Here is a 22247-nt window from a genome sequence, read left to right on the forward strand (position 1 = left end):
CTACAAAGTGCAGAACAATACAGTTCAGATTTCTCACACGGGAAAAATAATTGTTGAACAGTGCTTTAAAGCTTTATATAAAATATCAAGACAAACTTTAGGTTTTCCTAATCCTCCACACAACTGTACAATGAGGGGTCCTCCCTTCCTTTCTACTCTAAGTAAGAGATTTATCTTAATCATGAGAGATCACATACACCGCTGACAGAAGCCATTTATTATAGTTTTCTGAGTACATTGTCAGCTACAGGAAACTTGAAAGGAAATTAACATTGTGTTTCTGGTTCCAATCTTTACCCTGGGAGGAAGCATGATTGGAATGTTTACATTGTGTGATGTGATCTACACAACATTGTATCCATTTTCAATTTGAGAGCGATGCCCAGCGGGATTCGGATAGCAGATGAAAAATGTCTACAGATATCAATCCAGGGCATCGAAATGTCACAATTTGATGCCAATTCCTTGTTTCCTTTTCTCCTTTCTTTTTTTTTTTTTTAGTTTAAAGATTCTCTTGTTACATTTAAGTGTTTTTTTCTTTTATTTTAGTCTAAAACTGCTGTGGCATTATGATGTGAATAATGGTATTTTTTTTTCCTTTAGTTTGATCATCATCTAGGTTACAAGCCAGCTTGTACAAAATTTATAAACTGAACACAAAGAAACTTTTGTAAAAATGTCTAAACATACACAGAGAGTGAAAAATACATAAATAAATAAATAAATAGAAAAATAAAAACAGTAATTGGATTTCAACCAGTGTTAAAGGCTTCAATATCTGTGCAAGATATAAAATGAGAGACAGCTTTGTAGAGGTTAAAGGAGGCAAACTTTTTAGACTACACAAGACCATTTTTTTCTTTTTGTACAAAAAAAAAAGATCTTTACACATCGAATATCAGCTTCGAATATCATAATCAAGTTGCAAATTTATACACTGTAGCAATCAAATCATAACTGATTAATTTTGATAGCAAGCTAACTTTAGATGTACACCACATACAACTGTAGCGGCAGGTAGAAATGTTCCATAGATGGAGCTTAGTGGTTGAATTGTGGGTAAGTGCCAATTTTAATTCCAGTGATCGTGGTTACAATAATATCTTGTACCTGAAGCTCTGGAAATGCAGTTCATTTACAACCTGGAAGCACTTTATAGGGCACATACCTTCATGGTTTATCATCGTTCCCATGTCTGAAACATGTTTCAATACCAACTATCAAAATATCTATAACTTGGCAGGGCAATGCATTGCTAACAAACTCCAGCAAAAACATACCTTCCTTGGCAGAGGTAGCATCTATCGTCATCGTTGAAATAACGACAAAGAAATGTGCTTGAAAGAAAGAAGAGGCATCAGAGGCATAATATACCTCCTTGGGATGACAACTGGATTTCCTGTTCTTCTTCTTCTTCTCGAGTCACTACGCAGAAAGGAACGTTAGATTCGTCCAGTCCAATGTTGGATGCACTGCCTGGCACAGGGCGTTAGAGCTGCCAGATCCTCCTTTGTGCAAGGCTCTGGTAGAAGTGGACAGACCAGGAGATGTTGCATAGTCTGCTCCTCTCCACACAGGCAGGTGGTGTCATCATTCTCACTATACCCCCACTTTGCTAGGTTAGATTTGCAGCGGCCGACAGCACTTCTATAGGCGATTGCAGCAAGACCAGAAAGGCCATGCCTCACTGGCACCTGATGGTGTAGTTTCCTTAGGGCCGGTAGTAGACACTGTATGCGGTATATGGGTAAGACGTTCAATCCACATGGATACACGCTGCTTGTCAGGGCTTTTGTTCAGGGCCTTTACAGAATGCATGAAGCTGCGCCTGGATTTTAGCCTCTTTCTTGAATGATCATGATTGAAGAGAGGATGGCGAGGGTCATTTTCTTGCTTCAGCTTTTCCTTCTGGGATGCAACGGTCCTACGGATGCTTGGAGGAGCAATCCCACTCAGTAGGTAGAGGTCTTCAACCTTTGTGGGCTTTAGGCAACCAGTAATAGCACGACATGAAGAGTTTAGAACAGTGTCAATCTTAGTGGCATGAGCTGATCTACTCCAGACAGGTGACGCATACTCAGCTGTAGGGTAGCATAAAGCCAGTGCTGTTGTACGTACCGTCTTCCCGTCAGCACCCCACTTCGTATAAGTGAGCTTTCGGAGGATACTATTCCTTGATGCCACCTTTGCCTTGGTCTTAGGCCAAGTAAAAAAAGAAACCAGTTTCTCGTCCTCGCGCGCATCGATTTTGGCCGCCGCATCGATTTTTTTACTATTTACTATTTTCAAAATGGCGCTGAAAATACCAAGAAATTCATAATTCTCGTCCCAACCCGCTCCCAGCCCGCATCGATTTTCAGTTGCCGCATCGACTTTTTTGATATTTACTATTTTTTCGGCCGCCGAAAAAAAAAAAAGATCGACAATTCACCTACCAATCGTGACGTCTCATTTCTAATTTTTACGCCTTGCGTCCTCTACTTAGCTGTAGACTGTAGTACAGCTGTAGCTTCTGTGTGTAGTGTGTATGTAATAATGCATGCATTTCACACTGCGAGCTCGGCCGATCGGCAAGAAGGAATGACCCACAAAGCGTCGAACTGCACTGTAGTTGGATGGGCGGCGCGGCGGGCCGGCCCACTGGGCTGTGATGTACAGCGCACTCGGTACGTCGTGAACGCGATAGCGGCAACATTTTAGCGAACAATCGCTGATATTCCACGCATATTTCGCGCGTTGTTCGTATTTTTCCCCGTTTCTGATATTTTAAGCGGATGAATTGTACTGTACAAATGCTTGTGAGGATTGTACGGTATCGAGTTTGTATACATTTTCATGTCATTGTGACTATGTGCATGTGTGTGCAGTGTCAGAAGGTACGGTGCCAGCAGGGAGGTCCACACCTCCCTGGTGCCAGTGCAGTGGCCGTGCCGCACCGTATCTTTATCGGCAAAGTGTGCGTGTTTTGTAGCTGTCCAGGGTCCCCATCCCCTGGTCTGTCACGGCGATGCATTCTATTTTGAAGAGAAAATGAATGCGCTTTTCCAGCAAATGTAGAATTATTAAATGGGTGTATCTACAAAATAAATAACTTTTCCACGGATTCTGGTTTGTCTCGTATTTCTGCGGGATACTTTTCTTCACGATGTAAATTTACGGACACAGCCGTGAGTGGTATCATCTGTATAGTGTACTGTTATACAATCATTCATCTTCCAAATAATGAGTGATTATCAAATTTCTTTTTAGAACATGAAGAAACATCTTTAAACGTTTAATGCTAGAATGCCATATCAGTATCATTTTGACATCCATCTGCAATTGTACAAGCCAGTTTCCAGTTGAATGTGCTACAATTGTACTGTGAATTAAGAACTGCAGATATACATACCAGCTGTGTGGACACAAAAAGTCACAATCACCAATAAATAAAGCAGTGTTTTGAATATCATGGAATTTATTTCAGTCGTACATTTGTTGAATGACATGTTTTATACCTGTTTCAATTAATAGCACAATACATCAGAATTGCAAGTACACTGGTATCAGAAAAGCCATTACAACACTAAATACCAGTATTACGATGGTCATGTTCCCTTGACATCTGTAGTGGAAAGAAAAAGCAAATGTATTTCTGCATGCATGAAGTTTCATTTCAAGTATGGCACATCCATATTTGTTTGAAAATGCACAGAGTGCAGGCAAGACGTACACTTGGGACCTGGTCTCATAACACAGCTACCAGAGTGATATTTCATTTCATAAATTGAATATAGAAAATTGTAAAGCCCTCTCTCGTTACCTTTCTCAGAATTACCGGACGAGAAACACATATTACTTTCATTTTGACGATCCTTGAAAAAATAGTAAGATATCAAATAGTAAGGACCTCCCTCATCGCCTTGCTCAAAAAACCCGGACGAGAAACTACTTTCTTTTTTTACTTGGCCTTACTGATGTGATCCTTGAAAGTGAGGGACCTGTCAAGTGTCACCCCCAGGTAGACTGGCTTGGATACATGTTGCAGGCGTTTCCCATACCAACTAATCCGTAGTTGACGGCTGGCTTCCCTATTCTTAAGATGAAACACACTGATTTGTGTTTTGTCTGGGTTAGCTCTTAGATGGTTGTTGGCATAGTAGGGAATGAGTAAGTCCAGTGCACTGGAGAGGGAGTCCTCTACTTCTTCGAAGGTGTCCTTTTGAGATGCAATGCAAAGGTCATCAGCATAGAGGAAGCGCCTAGTGTCTGGTTGAGTAGGTTGATCGTTTGTGTAGATGTTAAACAACAAAGGGGCAAGCACACTCCCTTGAGGAAGTCCGTTCTTCTGTGTCCTCCATCTACTCTTTCTACCACCGAGGTCTACGAAGAATCTGCGGTTTGATAGCATGTTGCAGATCAACTTTGTGAGTCTAACATCTGAGGTCATCTCATACAGTTTCTTGGCAAGGATACGGTGATTGACTGTGTCGTATGCTGCAGAAAGATCGACAAAGGCAGCACCAGTGATTTTTCTGTTCTCAAAACCATCCTCGATGTACTGCGTGAGGTTCAGTAGTTGTCCTGTACATGATTTTCCCGGTCTGAAACCCGCCTGCTCCGGGATAAGGTGATCATCAACGAACAATGCTATGCGGTTCAGGAGGAGGCGTTCAAACAGCTTGTACATGTGGCAGAGTAGGGATATCCGCCTATAGCTCTTAGGGATGGCAGGGTCTTTGCCAGGTTTCAGTAGAGCAATGACTTTTGCTTTCCTCCACATCTTTGGGATCTTGTTGGACTTAACACATTCGTTGACCATGTCAAGAAGCCATCTGCGTGCACCTGGCCCGAAGTGTTTGATCTGTTCCACTAGGACATCATCAAGACCTGCAGCCTTGTTGTTTTTCATAGACTTCATTGCAGATTCCAGTTCACTCATTGTGAATGGCCTTGTGAAACTTGTGGCGTCTTGTGAGGATGCATTAGCAGCTCTGGGAAGTTTAGCCCTCTGAGGACGGTGATTTGGATTTCCCCGGCTATTCAAGAGGAGTTGGTGGGCAACCTGGTCAGCGGTGACTTGCGGCCTTGGCTGCGGCTTTGTGTAGTCATCTACAGGTAATGCTGAAAATCTCTTATTGGCCTGTTTGGCTTCTCAAAAACTTGTAAACAATGTTCAACTTGCGTGTCTGTTTGAAGATGTACCATATCATGCCAAATATTTCATGAGGTTTTTATTTTTGCAAATTTCGCAAGTCAGGTGCTATTCACGAATTTCAAGACTGGCGAAAATATTGACTCTGATCCGGACATGAATGTAATATGCACACACTCTTCATTCTTCATTCAGTGCTGTACAATGTGCACTTCACGATCGCAAATCAAACCACTCGCAAAATTGTCGGGGAGTCCCGATTCGCGAAAAATTAGACTCGCTAAATATATGGCACACACATTAATCTTCATCATTGAGGAAGTGGAGCACTGTTTACTATGATTATTAAAACTAGCTCGTTTTGCATGCACCATTTCAACAGTTCTTGGCACATTTATCACTTCATCTTTCATTCATTCCTTTGTTTATAACGGTACATCCATCCACTGGTTTCATCAGTGATGCAGAGACATGATTCTATATTTCAATTCTTCAGGATCACCCATTCACAATCAGTATGCGCAAGTTTTTATTACAAGGAACCACAATAATGACAGAAGATAAAAACCAAAAATCCCACTAAACTTCTCATAAAAATGGTTTGGTGTTTCTTATGACAGGGCTATATCTCATAAAAAGAGGGAGTATCAGGGATGTCACTTCATTATTACCATCAAAACAAAATATCTGCACCAGTTGGCATTTAGATTTGTTCTTTCAAACCTTATATCCACACACAAAATTGCACTATACAAGTATTTTTTTTCTCTTTTACCTCTGCTGCCCATAAAATAAAAGGTCAAAATGATAAAGAGAGAATAAAAGTACTGTATGTCACAAAAGTGTCAAAAGATGATCCAAATGGAATCCCATTTTCTATACTCAAATGCATTCATCTCACACTTCTGATAAGTTTCCCTGTTTGTCTGTATAAATTCTAAAAAGATAATTCCCTTTAATACAGGCCTTGAAAGAAAAACTAGTTTTACCCTAAAAACACTTTGGGGTGGATACACACATCTCATGCACTTGAAGCTCTGGAAATAATGGCCTGGAGTAGCCAAGTGGAGTGTTTGCTTTACAGTCAATTACATGTACAGTTGTATAAAATATGTCTGTCTCCCCTCCTTCCACTCCCCCCCCCCCCTACTCCCTCCTTTCTCTCTTACTCTCTCAGTATAATATATTTTCTTTCCCTTCCTCTCTCTCATATTCTCTCTCCATTTCCTGTCTCTTATTTCTTTGTCACTACTTCTCCATAATAATATTATTGGCTGAAAACCAGAAGGGCACTAGTGTATTTTTTTTTTTTTTGGGGGGGGGGGGGGGGGGGTACTGAGTTATTGGTATCACCTTGTCGAGCTTGATTTCCTCCACATTCTTGTGTCAATTCTATATACAAATTTTCATTTTCAGTAAAATGCATAAAATCACAAGGACACTATCAATGTTGCCTGATATTTGGAACAATGCATATAAATCTACCCGCTTTAACTTAAATAAACTTTTTATGTCACAAAAATTGATTGTATCAAATTTATCTGAACACTCAAGTCTTAGAATGCCATAACGCCCTTCTGGTTCTCAGCTAACAATATATTCTTTCCTTACTTTCTCTTTCTCTCATACAAACTTCATCTCTCACCATTCAATTCTCTTTTCCCACTTTCAGTGCCCATCCCTGGCTCTATCCTACATTTTCAATGGCCCTCTCATCATGACCTCAATATGACTCCACGGTCAAGTGCTTCCATGAAACCACTTTTCAAAAGCTCACGGTGTGCATATCGACCGACGTCAAATATTGCTCTTTGCCGTGTCCCTACATACAGGGCCTACATGTATGTCTTCCTTCGTGTCATATCATAGTGTTTGTACACCAAATACTTCGCGAGGCTTTTATTTCTGCAAATTTCGTAAATCAGGTGCTATTTGCGAATTTAAGAAAATTGCAAGAATATTCACTCTGATCCCAGCATGAATGGACATGCCCGCATCACTGTTGAGTACTGTACTCCATGATCACAAATTCAACCACTCCGAAATTGTTGAGGAGTCCAAATTCGCAAAAAAAAAGAGAAAAATATGGATACTTCCTATAAATGGCATGTCAATGTGCTGCCTTGATTCCAAGCTTGAAAGCACAATTTGAAAATTCTACCAACTTATGAATTCCGAAAACACTTCCCTGGAAATTGTACCTCAAATTTCAAAATTACCAATTTAGGGCAATTCCACGATAACACTGTGACACTTTTGAGTATAATTTCACTCATCAAATGTAAATAATAATCAAAATGTAATACTTGAGAAAATTTTTTTATTGTGTATCTATGCATATCGTCATAAGCAATTTTGAAAACAAAAGAAAGGAAGAAAAACTGCTGTGGTAAATGAGTTATGCACGATTAATTACCACTGTAACACCGTGACGCAAAATGGACATGGGTTTTTGTGCACTTTGTTTACTGACACAACTCTGTGAAGTTAATGAACATTTTAATAAGTGGATCTGTTCATTGGATGTACTAGAGACTCAATGATAGTAATGACGTAAAATCTGATTAAAGAATCAATTGACAGGAAAACTATGACATAGATTTTAAATAAGTGCACCGTAACACCGTGACTGTAACACCGTGACCTCTGAAATGTGTGTAGAAAACCTATGGAGAATCCTGTTGTCTTACTTTCAGCTCATAGTGTTTCTCCATTAGGTAGAATGAAATGATGATTCATGATGAATGTTTGACATCACAGTATAACACTTCCAGATAAAACAGAAAATTATTGAAATCATAACAGATTAACAAAAACAACAAAGTGAAGAAAAACTTTGCACTGTAACGCCGTGACATGTCATATACATTTGTACACGTTACAGTCAGGAACACTGCTCTTTCAGTAAAATATACTTTATGTTTTGAGACATAATTCACCCTATCATCACTGAAAGCTAGTTAAATATTTCTGAGTGAACTTTTAGGGTTTACAACTACTCTTTAAAAGTCCAATTTGTATATTTAAAGATGACATACAAATTTGAAACTTTGATTTTAATACCTTTGGTCACAAAGCCAGGTGAACCCACTTAGCAATTTCAGGAGCAATAAAAAAGAATCATTCAAGCAATTTGTGTGGTACAAAATGTACCATAATTATTATTCTTTTTCAAAGATGTACTGGAAAGTGAACATACAAACATAAAAATGATTACAATGCAAATTCTCATTCATACACATAAATCCCAATGAGTGTTGCTCTTTTAATGGTGAAACTTGTAAGACTGTGCACAGCAACATGCACAGGAAAGTAGTATTCCAGTGAGATTAACTTTTGGTGGACACATCAATCTAGCTTCAGTATGCCCTAAGTAATTCTTTAGGATACCAGGGAAGCTGCAGCAAGACTTCAGATTGTTTATCATGTTAGGAACACATTTGAATCTACAAAAGAAGAGTCAAACCATGTGATAAAATGGTCAATTATGATAAAAATATTAAACAAAGGGTGTTAACTCAACTGAAACTGTTGCCTTTACCGTAATTAAAAGTTCAAAACCTTCAGAAATGTTTGCTCTGGATAGTTATGAATCTGGTAGGTGGCACACTGTGAGTGGACTGCTTCCATTTTAACCCACCATGTGCTCTAAGTGTTGATTGGCATATCAAACCCCACTGCATTGTACGCACAGTTCTCGATTTTTGGCACAGAAAGGGTTAGAAATGTTTGCTCTGGATAGTTATGAATCTGGTAGGTGGCACACTGTGAGTGGACTGCTTCCATTTTAACCCACCATGTGCTCTAAGTGTTGATTGGCATATCAAACCCCACTGCATTGTACACACAGTTCTCGATTTTTGGCACAGAAAGGGTTAAAATTGCATGATGCTGGCAACAAGTACAAGTGATAATCTTGGTGGATATAGCTTGACCCATCTGTTATGAACAATCTTTGAAAAACCCCTATCTTTTGAGTAAATGTGACAGAGAAATCAGATGGTCATTTCAACAGTTAATCATTATGTGTAATCAGGTATGTGTCCTGTGTTATTGCAATGCAAGTCACAGTGTTATAGTCACAGTGTTACAGTTACTGTAACACCGTGACACATTTTAATCAGCTTTAATCAATCAACAAAATGAGTTACCATCATTTTAGTACTTGTATATCATGGTAGCTACATGTGGTCATGATTTGGGCTATCAAAATAAACCCTTTTGTGTTTGTAATTTTTAAACAATACTAAAAACATCAGTTTTTACCGTAACACCGTGACATTATTGATGATCGTTTTTGTGATGTTCGCTGAAGCTTCACACACATAGAAAATCTTGCACTTTGATGTTGTGGTAATGATGTTCAACCCTTAAACTCTGAAAACAAAGGCAAAGTTTTTACCTCCTTTTTCATTTTCTCATGCTACATTCATTTAACTTCATTATATTTTTCAGATATTTATGTCAAATTTAATTATGCTGATTTTATGCACATATTTAGCAAAGTTAATGATGTAACTTTTTAACAAGATGGTCAAATATGGAAAATTCAGTCCTTAAGCTTTCATTTGATACCAAAATGAATGAGATTTGACTATTTTGAAAATTTGATGGTCATGTCCACTTTATCGTGGAATTGCCCTTTAGTCAAAGTAATTGTACAAAACCACTTTGGATCACATACAAATTTTAATACAAGGTTTGTCTCTTTGGCAACATTCTTCTGAAGTTGTCGACATCATTAGCACATTCAACTCTACAGCATTCTTACTGCTACATAAAATGTAATAGCCATGTGAACCTTATAAAGGAGAGCATTCTAAACAGCCACATGATTGTCAAGATTTTTAGGCAGAATATTTAATCGAATAGTCACAAGTGCAGTGTTACAAGGTTTCGCACAACGTGACAGATGAGGCACTCTATTCAACAAGGCGAAGCCGAGTTGAGTAGAGCACCTCATCTTTCACCGAATGTGAAATCCTGTTCCATGGTGCAGGGAAAAACCATACACTATTTGTTTTGGATACAATACATCGGACATCAATGAATGTGGTGGGTGGCAATTGCTGAATATAGTACAGATTTTATATGGCAACCTTTTTTTTTTTCTGTTTTTCATGAGAGGCGAATGATTGTGCTATGGCACAGTTGTACAAGGAAGCGATCAGTCAAAATTGTAGACAGTAAGTATTTAATAGTGACTGGGCATACACTTGCAACTGATTCAATGCACACTGCAAAAGTACAGTATGTGCACATGTCAAGAGCAGTGCAATAGTGCAAAAAATGTGAGTTTGGTATAAGAGCCAATGTTTATCTACGTTATACATGGAAGATGACATAAAAGTGGAATATCCAAAACTGGTCAACAAAAGTTGTACACTCAACAGTGACAGCATGCAATAGTCCTTTTCATCACACGTCGCATCATGAGCAGTCAACCAATCAGATACCACGAATCTTCATGTGTTTCCACATAAATTGTACCATCCCCCACCCCCACCCCCCCCCCCCCCCACCCCTCCCCCTGGCATGCTTTCTGGTTGTCTGAAATAGCCTTTCTGTACTTGTTGTTTATGTCATTGTTCTTGTTGTTTATGTCATTGTTCTTGTTGTTGATGTTGTTGCTGCTTTTTTTTAAACGGTGATAAACAGAATTTAAAAATGTTTCATAAACTATGTGAAGACATCCATCCACATATGCAGACTGAAGCAGGGAATGGAAATTTCAAATTGTTTCAGGATCTTTTAATACTCAATGCATTGATAAAATGGATCATATCAACCTGCTTTATATCATTTCCATGATGATTTCCCCGTGCAATGTTGCAGATGGTAAACCATATGGGACAGACCCTTTACATTGTACGTTTGACAACTGTTTGTGTTGCGGAACCCAGCTGCAATCGCCCGTAATGTTTTGTCACAAGGGCAGTTCCGCAAAATGTGAAAGCCTGTCTCGGACCGGGAGACGGAATAATAGTTGTTTATACTGGTCAGGCCCTGCCACAAAACTGAGACTAGACCCCCCAAAAAAAAGAGCTGGCAAAGCAAAATACCTACTGAGAGTTCAAAGTCTGATTGACCATTTCACACACTGCACCGGTTTACAAATAAAGCCTGATTTATTCAAATCTGTTTCTGGACACAATGAACACCAGACACAATAGGAATGCTCTCTCTCTCTCGCTATCCCTCTCCCGGCCGCCTCCTTCCCCCCCCCCCCCCCCCCCCCCCCCCCCTCTAAATGAGGTAGACTGCATTGATTTGGGCTTCTTTTCTTTTTCTTTTCCCTTCTTTCTGTTCGCAGTCAAACCTTCATTTTTATTTCAATCTTCAGACGTGTATGAGATGACCAGTTAAACACATTCTCTTTACAAGATCTTGTTCCCGAGATATATTAGGGCAAATACTATTCCACGATATATTGGATATAATGCCTTCTGGAAGAGAGCCTACATACTGTAGATTATACAGTGCTCTTTTGATGCCAATGAAAATTATATTCGTTCCATTTCCTCTTTTTTATGTATCACACTCCTACCGAGTTATCACACATTGATGTCGAGTTTCCACCAAGAGAATGCAGCACATGGAGTAAACATAACGTCGCTGGGGTGACAAGACCTTGTATCTGAAATTTTGGTGAAAATGACTTTTTTGGATTAATGGTCAAATAATGGGTTAAGTGATGTCCTGTCCAAATCCCAACTGTCTTTTAAATACTCCAAAAATGAAGCCACCACAGCTTGTCAAAGGAAAGGCTATCCCATTCGCCACAGTGCTTTGGCCGCCATGATTTTTGGCTCTCCTGAACATTTGACATTTTGTAGATATGGGGTCTTGTCGCCCCAGCGACGATAACCATTGCATGGATAGTCCAATTTCCCTGAAAAAATTTCACAGATCATCATGTATTTCAATAGGTTTTCTTTGCTGTCCACTTTTAATATAATAATCCATACATGTAATATATGAATACATTTATGTTTATGTCTGCCTGTATGTATGTATGTGACAGCCATGTATCAACAGGGCTGCTCACTGACCCATTTTTTCTACTGGTCTGACCCGTCTGTCTGACAAGAAAGTACCCAGTTTTTGGCATCTTTTACTCGTCCATTCCTGAAAAGTTACTAGTTCAACAGTAAGTGTTTTACTGGTCCTGGACCGTCGGACCAGTGCCAGTGTGCAGCCTTGATGTATAGTTTGAGGCGACTTCCTCTTTTTAAAGGGTGTGCCACTATATTCCTATGAAAGTCAGCCTTTCAGTATCTATGTTACATGTGAATACACTTGCTCACACAGTGTTTGGTATTTATAACGGAAGCTACAGTGTAGACTCATTAAATGCCCACGGGTGCATAATGTGCCCCATTATCAAAGTGACCGCACACTATGTGTGGAAGATTCCCATAATGGATACAGACAAAGGAGACATTACGAGGGAGCCCTTTAATAATCCGAGGCATGCAGACATAATAGGTAATCAGTACGCCATTGATTTGTCCCTAACACTGTACTCTTTCCTCCCGAATTGATGTATGGACGTGGAATGTATTCGGTCAGACATGATGCATTCATTTTGTGCAGACTCGTCTGTTTTTGTTTTGTTTTTATTCTGTATTGTTTTGTTTTGATGGGTTTTGTTTTTTTCCCGTACCTGATGTGGGGAGAAAAAAAATCAATATGTACCACTCCTGGCTACATGCTATGTGCATGGCCTGAAAACATGTTATGTTTAACCCACAGACGTGACATGTTAGTGTATACATCAGTGTACCAGTAACTCAAGGGAACCATGCACTGATGGTCAGAATTCATTTTGAGTGCCTTGCTAGGCTTTATGTGTGTTTGTGTAGAGTGTGTGCATACGAGTTGTGAAAGTGCATGTATGGGCATACAGAGAATGTATGAATTAAGGGGAATACTATGCTTATTTCAGCTACAGTTTACATGTAGTTCTGATGCACATTTGTGAATGTACTTCATTCGGCTGTGTAGGAAAATCATCGATTTTACTTTGTTGTTCAAAAAACTACAACAACAATAACAAAATCTGGATTTGAATGCTAATCATGGAAAAGTATAAAGGTTTAAAAACTTTAATGGTCTGTATCCAACCTAAACAATTTCATCCTGCTGAATTAATACAACAATTTTAGATTAAATGCATGCTAATATCTACACTCATGCAGATAGTATACAAAGAGCACTATAAGGATTATTCATACTCATGATCTATATACCAAAAACTCTCTGCATGTACACTGTATGCATGTCATATGCCTTTCAGTAATACACAGGTACAGTATTGCTGTCCCATGACAAAAGGAAGCAACTCTGTGGAATGAGTTTCTTTAATTAGTAAATGAAGAAAAATGTCAGTGTTTTATGAGGAAATCTGTAAAGCTGCTTCCTTTTGATATGTCTATTCAGAAATTAGGGGTCCTGAGACCTCAATTTCTTCACCATCATGTAGAGCACACAAAAATACCCCAAATAAAGGGAAAACAGATTTTGATAAAATTCAGAGTTGTTTCCTTTTGTCATGGGACGGCAGAGTAACAGTTGTCAGAAATATGTTTGACATAAAATTCTCACACTAAATTATCAATTTCTCATAATCCATCCATTTGAGCAAGTTGGACTACAAATCCCAGGACCACAAATCCCAAGACCAAAATACAAGTAATCTCAAGAGAGAAAAAAAAAATTGTGAAAGTCATGTTAACAATACCTATGACTAAATTGCATAGAAATACCCATATATGAGTATATCTCATTTACAAATTCAGTTATTTAAACACAGAAATCACATAGTGTACATGTACTTACTGTTTCCAGTCTGGTAAATTGCCTTTATACTCTTCCGCATTTTATTCAGACCACTTCTGTCTGTATCAAGAGTCTGGAAATTGAAAGAAAGACAAAGGAGAAAAACAGTTAGGTCAATACTGTATCTCAATTAAAATGCGCATACAGCTGCACGCTGTTTTCCCCTTTAACCCGTTGAGGACGGAATGATTTTGCTACAACACTCATTTCCCATAGACACATACCCGCATATACTCGGGACTCGTCCTCAATGGGATAATATATCAAACTTCTTCTTTTGTGACAGTAAGTATGAGAGCAAAACGTTGAGGTGAATTACGTTCTGATTAAATTGGTGGGTTTCTTTTTCTTTTTCATTTTTATGTCCACCCTGTAGTTTTTTACCTCTACTTCCTAGGTCAAACGGCGCAAAGCAGCTCAACAGCGACAACACTTGAATCACCATTATAATGATGCTTACATAAACATGGCACCTAAATCAAGAATCGTGTTTCAAACCACGTTTTTAAACACCATTTGAACACATTTTGAAACATGATTCTCTATCTCTAGAGTTATACCCCCTGTTCAGATGCAAGCCAGTTTATACCAAAACTCGATAAAGAAACGACGCATAAAAAATCATCATATAGCTGACAGACCGTTCAGGCACAATCTCGACCGTTCTTGAAAACGTCGTATAGATGTGCAGTTTCCCACTGTGCATGCTGTTACAGTCACGAGTGACAGCTTTGGGGTCACCTTTCGTGCGCGCTCCCATTAAGCCCCGCCCAGTTATACCGTTCTATGATCGACATACATTCAGACGCACATTGGACATGATGGAATGCTGATTCGTTATCGAGTTCTAGTTCAAAACGATGCTCTGACCCTCCTTTCATTGTACATCATTTTGTTATAAGTCATTTCGTTAGTTGACATTCAGACGTATAAATTCATCGTATAGCTAAACCATTTTGGTATAGATATACCGTTCTAGTATTTATAAATCTTTTGCGTCTGAACACTCTGATAAACTCATTCCAAGAAACCTTGGTGAGGGGGAAATTAATGAATGGGGATAAAGCTTGAACTTGTGCTCGCAGAGGAATGGAAAATCCATGACCTTAACGTGACTTCTGGAATAGCAATCATTTCCCCCTTTATCTCTCATACACACATACACAGCAATCAACACTATAACATCCATCAAATCTCACCCATTCAAGGTCCACAAAGCAGACTAATTAAGAAGAGCGTCGGTGTTTTTTGTTTTTTGTTTTTTGTTTTGTTTTGTTGTTGTTGTTGTTTTGTTGGGTTTTGGTTTTTTTTTTTTTTTTTTTTTTTTGGGGGGGGGGGGGGGGGGGGGGGTTACCGTACCCCTTTCATCATCCCAGAAGCCTGGTTCCCTCATTAACCCAAGTCAGCTGGTGCCATCCCTCTACAGTCAGTCAACTATCTCTAACTCTGACTGAGTGGGAAGGACAATTTTCGGTGATAACATCTAAATTTTGCTGCATTACCCACGAGTACCAGGCAGGCGGTCCTGCTAAGTCAAGTTAAAGGCTTGCATATCCTCTGCATAAAGTCCCATTCATGCACATCCACACATTGTATACCGGTAGTTTTGGTTCAGGTGGGGCTGCAGGTTTCCAACTTTTGTGTGTGTGTGTGTGTTTGTGAGATAATGAGAAACCTCTTCTTAAATATGAAAGAGCATGTAATCCTTATAGGAATGCACGGTTTATTTGATGAAAATTGGCCTTGAAATGGCTGAGATTTCCAACAAAAAAAAGAAGCTATCCTAATAAAATGTGACAGGCCTTTTGGGGCCTTATGATATTAACTTATGGCTATATGATAGAGCAGGCACCGGTGCTACAAATCAGCTAGCCTCAGGCAACTTAAACTCTCTTTGGGACAAGTAATAGGAAAGGATACCTACCTGCATGACAAAAGCATGGGGCCCTAGCCCCCAAAAATCCTCATTTGAACAAGAATTTATACAGTTGTACGTATGATCTTTCGTATGTTATTGCCCAGCAGATACTTTCAAAAGCTCAGAAATGCTGCAAAGGCAGCACATCAGATTCTGTCTGAGTCATTCTTGGCTTGACAGGGATACTTTACCAAAATATACCAACAAAAAATAAAAAACAACAACAAAATCTCAGAGATCTCAGATTTCAAATGTCACATAATTATACTGTACTTCTAGGCAACATGTCCATTCAGGGGTGCTGATATCCCACAATCAAGTGACCACAAATCTGTTGGGAGAATATTAGCACTACCAGTTGTTACTTTAAAAGAAATCGACTACCTTCCTAACATTTTAACCACTGATGAAGTGGGCGAACTCACACCATTAGTCTCAAGGGGGCAAACCCGAGTCTTGTCCCGAATTCGTCATCGTCAAGGAAGCAAACCCGAAGTGTGCAAAAAGGGGGTCTCAATTTCACCATTTCATGGAAGCACCATCCTTATCTCTTCCAAGCATCACTGCACAGTGCAACATCTACACCATACAGATGTGCAACTCTCCGCGAAGCCTTGTCTCACGGGTCAGAAAATCTGTTAAGACGATGCATTCCTGCATCTGTGCTGCCTACCCTTTATCGAAAAACCCTTCCTTACAAACACAGTGAACTCTCATTAGCTGAATACATACAGATAAGTATAAGGTAGGAATAGATAAAAGATAACAGATCATACTGTACAGATGATAGAATAGAGATAGTCAAAGGGATGTGGATATACTGTGGATCAAGATATAGACATACATAAAACAGAAAAGAGGTAATAGATAATGATCACATGGATATAATTACATTAAGATATTTTATTCATGAAGTTCTTGATACAGACGCAGACATCATAGATGTACCATGTATAATGTAAGTACTTAATAATGATAATATAAAAAAATACAGAATATTTATATTTGCGCTATAGATCTGAGGCACATTGTAAAGAAGGAAAAGGAAGGAGAAAAATACAATATGCTACGGACAACGACGATCTTGTGTCACTTTATTTACTGTATGCCTATCACCTACATATATTTTGCAGTTGTGATTCTGACTCAATTTCCTATCCGTTGTAATGAGAGCACAAATTTCTATCCATCCCTATTCCTCGAATTGAAAGAAATCGGCAGTGAATAGAGTACCAGCGAGCACAAGCACATCCCAAGTATACAGACTGACACTGCAGTATTCTAAAGTATGCAATCAGGAATTTACGTCCGACTTGCAGTCGGTCGGTCTTTCCGCCTCTCTGAACAACATTTCGGTGAAACCCAAGACTGACGGAGAGTTCTGTAGCGAGCTCGCCACTTCCTCCACAGCTAAACCGGTGCTGGTGACCTTGCTGACGAGTACAAATGATACTAGCGTTGAGGACATACAAAGTATACTGCTGGTATTATTTTACAGCATTAGTTGATCTGTACTTCAGCACTGTCTTCTAATGGGAAACTCAGTGTGATTAAACAGTTGCCATGTGAAGAAATCAAAAAGGAGACAGGCACTGCCATGTAGGAATATTCTAAAGGAATATTTCAGACAATATTTTTGGCTATGGAAAATCCCCTGCTGCATGGCCTTATAGTGTGTTTCCAATGTCAGAAGGTATGGTATAAAACTGAAGCTATAACAGAAATTGAAGCTGCAAATGATTAGGCCTATATAAATGCAAGTAGTCATTCATCTTTCTCAGATTTTTCCTAATACAACAGTGTAAACAGAATCAACCATGAGAATAGCGGTGATAAATATATTTTGATAGTGATGACAAATGTCATTTTTGCCATTCATTTTACAGCCCAGTGAGAAAAGTTTAAAAACTTTGAAAATGGAGCAATCAAAATGCTTTGACAGTCTTTCTAACAACAGCTGTACGTCTCCTCCCATGACATCATATGGGCCATCAAGCAAGGAAACTACGGTAGGTTCTAAACAAACAAAATTCACAATGCATTTATGAATGAATGGTAAACTTGTTTGAGGCAGAGGACAATATCTTGCCCCAAGATAATCTAGGACAAGAACAAGGCTGTAAATGTTCATTTTAACATGATTTTCATGTAGTGACAGAGCTGAGCTCACAAAAAACAACAAAGTTATTTGAATAAAAGATCTAGTGCTCTTCATATCCCCCCCCCCCAATTTTTTTTTCCTGAAGTTTTGCGAAGGTACAGTGAGTTTGGTGTGTTTGGTGTGTTTGTTTGTTTGTTTTTGTCTATTTTTTCTACTGTGCATGGTATGGAGCAAAGTTTACAATATCAGTTTTCCATTCAGATGGCATTATAAAATCACTCAATCAACCAATCTAACTGGACATAAAACCCACTGGATTTTGTCTTCTCTATCACACATCTATTATGTACATGCACCTACAGAGTTCTGAAAGTGCTCAGTGTATTCCCAATCCAAACACCCAATTAAAAGGATATCACATTTCCTACGATATGCATCAGATCACTTTCAGTTGAGCAAAGTTTGCTGACCTCGAATCGGGTGAGAGGCAACCAATGAGATTTTAACTTGGTTTAACCCCTCCAGGGTGACGTATCCAGTGGGATGAAGTGGATTTAGTGAATAAATAATCCCCATATCCCATTTGAGGTTTTGTAATGATGCATGCCAGGGAAAATTGCACACCCCATATGCCATACTTGGTGTGAAACACACAGGCACTTCAGGGCATTACATCATCAATGGGTATGCATCATTTACAAACTTACTCGATCCACCATCACGGATGATATTCACTTCATATCCCTCGATTGAGTCATTTTGTTACCAACATAGATTTAAAGTGCATCCAACACAATCCATACTTCAGCATTCAATCATACTTGAGAAAATCATTTGACATTCTTTGGGCAAAGAGTCATAATTTTTGGTCTGCATTTTTGCTTACCAGTTTTCACAATAACAATGCCTTACTATGCTTCTGTGGTTCTGACCAGGCAACAAAGAACTTTACCCTTTATTCAATGTAAACCTTTCATAGGGTAGAATATGAGCCAACTCTCAGTTGTTCATGAATCAAGTTCGCATATTCTGCTCAAATGCAGAACCCGCCCAAACTGATCGATTAACTGCCAAATGCCATTGTACAATGAAAGTGTCTCTCGCAATTCCATTCCTGTCACATATACCTTGCAGTTTATGTGGTGATTGAATATCAAGGATGGTCCCTATTCTCCTGGATTTGCAAGTAAATTCAAATTTTCTGTCACTGTTTTGTGTGCAAAAGTCATGCCTCTACAATAATGCAGCTTCAGGTCATTCGAAATTTTAAAAAAATGATACATTCGTCATACAATTTACACCAAAGCAGAGCTTGGCATTTTCTCTACAACTTTGCTCTTTACATGTACAGGGCAACAGAAATCTATAAAAGTGAAACAGATCTATTTGAAAATCAGAATGTTTTCCCAAACCATAACTATGTTGCCGTTTCAGAATAAGTGGCACACAGGGGGTTCACACCATGAAACATAAAGAGTTATAAATTCAGTGCCGCCCCTTGTGGCACTACTCAAATGTACATGTTTTTTCTTTCAATATCTGCATTAAAATAAATGCACCCTCTTTGACCCTGATGTAGACAAGAGTTTGACCTTTAAGCGTCAGTGGAAATGTCCAGAGAATTCAAGCCAAAACATAGTTCTCGTATCATGCCAGCAGCACTGTCGATTATTGCTCTAAGATGTACTTTAAGTATCCATTAAAAAAATAACGTCATAACAGCACAATATCAGTTGTGCAAAGAAAATTCTCAGAAATGACAAAAATTACGCATTAGACTGGTCACAGTGCAGCTTTAAGACAGTTAATGAGAACCTGATGACAGGCCCAAATTCTCCGCAGGGTTCCACTTCACTTGCCATGCTGTCTTCCATAGCGAGGCCTGCTGGACACGAAATAGGGAATTACTATTCTTTGGGCACAACGTGGCACCTCCTTTAACCCTCCCACAAGCAAACAAGAATACATTAAATTAAAACACAAACACACACACACACACACAAATACCTTAAGCATATTGCAGTGCCTGGGACTGAGGCGTAAATCATCTTTACATGCTTCCCTGCCTAATGTATCATGAAAGGAGGCAATATTCGCCTCATGTTGTGGGCGAGCCCCCGGGGGCAATATCGCTTCCCCTGCGTCGCCGGGGAGGGGCCCTTGCGAGATGGAGGATGGTCCTTCTCCATCCAACCGTAAACCGCATCACTTCATCACAAGATGGAGAAAAAGAAATACAGAGAGAGAGACAGAGAGAGAAAGAGAGCCAGAGAGGGAAGGAAGCCTATATCACATCACTGAAATTTATATCCCCACACCTATTTTTTTTTCTCCCGTCCCTCCTCATTTTCTGGTTATTTTTCCAAGAAGGGTTATTTATGACTGAACGCATGGATGATCGGGTCTTTCGCGGGACGCGATATGCAGAGCGGCGGAGGTACACGAATGCCTAATTTCTCCGGCAGATGGGTTTGATAGGCTGTGATATCAATAGATCGCACATTATCCTCGCCAATAAAGTACAGATAAATGCAGAGCACATGAATAATACATTGCTCACCATACTGATGCAGTTTCGCTTGATCTCTTCTGATATTCATCATAGCTTGATGAGCTACTACACCAATACACTGGAGACAATTTGGGGTGACCTTCACCTCTTATGATTTTCTACGTGGAATGTAATTTGGTTTAACCTTCGATCATAAACAAGTCAAATAAAGTCAAATATCTTCTACAAGTACATTGAGCAACATAGGATACATTTTCTTGAAACTTTGAGATGATTAAATACATGTAAAGCACCATTAACTAGCTATAAACAAAGACACAATAAAGAAAGACATTTTCTATATGAGCTTGTACACTTACACCATGCTATGTACTGCAACAAAAGGGCCTTCCTCTTCACAAAAAAAAAATACATTATACAAATAAGATAACAGAATGTCGGAATGTGTGTCCTGTAGTGTTGATATTAATATAGGGCAATAAAGTCATGTGTGTGTGTGTGTGTATTTTCAATTGGTTTTCCGCATTTATCCATTCCATTACATGTGCAGTATTCACAGTATTCACAGTATTTCTTGAATGAAATCCAAAGATGAGTTTGAAAAAATAATGTCCACAGAATGTCCAATTTTGTTGAATTTGTTTACAAATTGCCCCAATTAATCTTTTTTTTTAAATTGCTCTTTCCAAAAAATTTGTCTCGCTCTTGTCCTTCATGAAATATCATTACACAGGGCTTCACTACATCTGTGATATGATATCCCTGTCAAGCTCATATGAAAACTGCAATTTATGATACTGTTAACATCACCCAAGTTGAATCCAAAGGGACCGCAGAAAATAATCCTTCAGATCTTTACGATACTTGACTTCAACTTGCACAATGGAATTAACACATGTGGTTTACATCCATTTAGAATCACATTTCTTCTCTGGCCTGACAATTTTTCAACTTGTGCATTTTCGACTAAGTGCATGGTTGACCCCAACGCAAGATTGACCATAGTTCTTGGCATCCGTCACAATACTGTTGTTCCCATCATATACAAAGTACACCAAGCAGGTGTTAAGATTTAGTATTAACACAGGTGCATCCCTCATTAATATTCCACTCATCAGCATGTAGGGTAATGAACATTGCTAGAAACAAATCAAAGGGTGCGACTCTTCTCCCAGCAACTAGCCAGGCAACTCTATCCCCTCCCTATCTCACTGGAGGAGATGTCATCGTGACAGTCATGACTGCCATGACTTGTGCGATTCTACAGAACAAGAAGTGGCTTGCACCCTCATCAAGAACGCGACACCAGGGTGACCGCGATGTCTCTAAACAAGGTGACAACTTATTCACCCGAAAGTTGCAGAGAAGACATCTCAGCAACCCGGCCGCGACTGAAAAAACATCAAGACATCACAGAGACATTGCGGAGACATCTCTGCAATCACTCTGCAACCACTCTCTCTCTCTCTCTGCTATTTTTTTTCTCTCTCTCTTCTCTGACATACCCACCCACACAGACACACAGACACACAGACACACACACACACAGACACACACATTATCCCTTGGGTATGTAGTTAAGTGCTTAATCTTTACTTTGGAGGGGTTCTTTGGAGTTCCCCTCCACTAATTAACACTCCACACAAAGAAATCGCCCGGCAACGACTATAAAGGTTTCATCGGTTGCCATCGTAGCCACATTGTTCGACATAATTACCCGATTTCAACCTGACAGATGCTT

At 39.2% G+C, this 22247-nt stretch overlaps 1 protein-coding gene across 1 annotated transcript in view; it reads right to left on the bottom strand.

Moving 5' to 3' along the window:
- LOC139723458 (arf-GAP with SH3 domain, ANK repeat and PH domain-containing protein 1-like) overlaps window positions 1-22247 on the bottom strand; it is a 139072-nt gene that overhangs the window by 91015 nt on the left and 25810 nt on the right. The window contains exon 2 of the mRNA XM_071634702.1: window positions 13976-14048. Within this exon, the coding sequence (XP_071490803.1) occupies window positions 13976-14048 (73 nt within the window). The remainder of the gene's footprint in view (window positions 1-13975; window positions 14049-22247) is intronic.

This window comes from Diadema antillarum, unplaced genomic scaffold (assembly GCF_040938485.1).
Source record: "Diadema antillarum isolate AM-2024a unplaced genomic scaffold, OU_Dant_1.0 scf00000191, whole genome shotgun sequence".
NCBI classification, from domain to species: Eukaryota; Metazoa; Echinodermata; class Echinoidea; order Diadematoida; family Diadematidae; genus Diadema; species Diadema antillarum.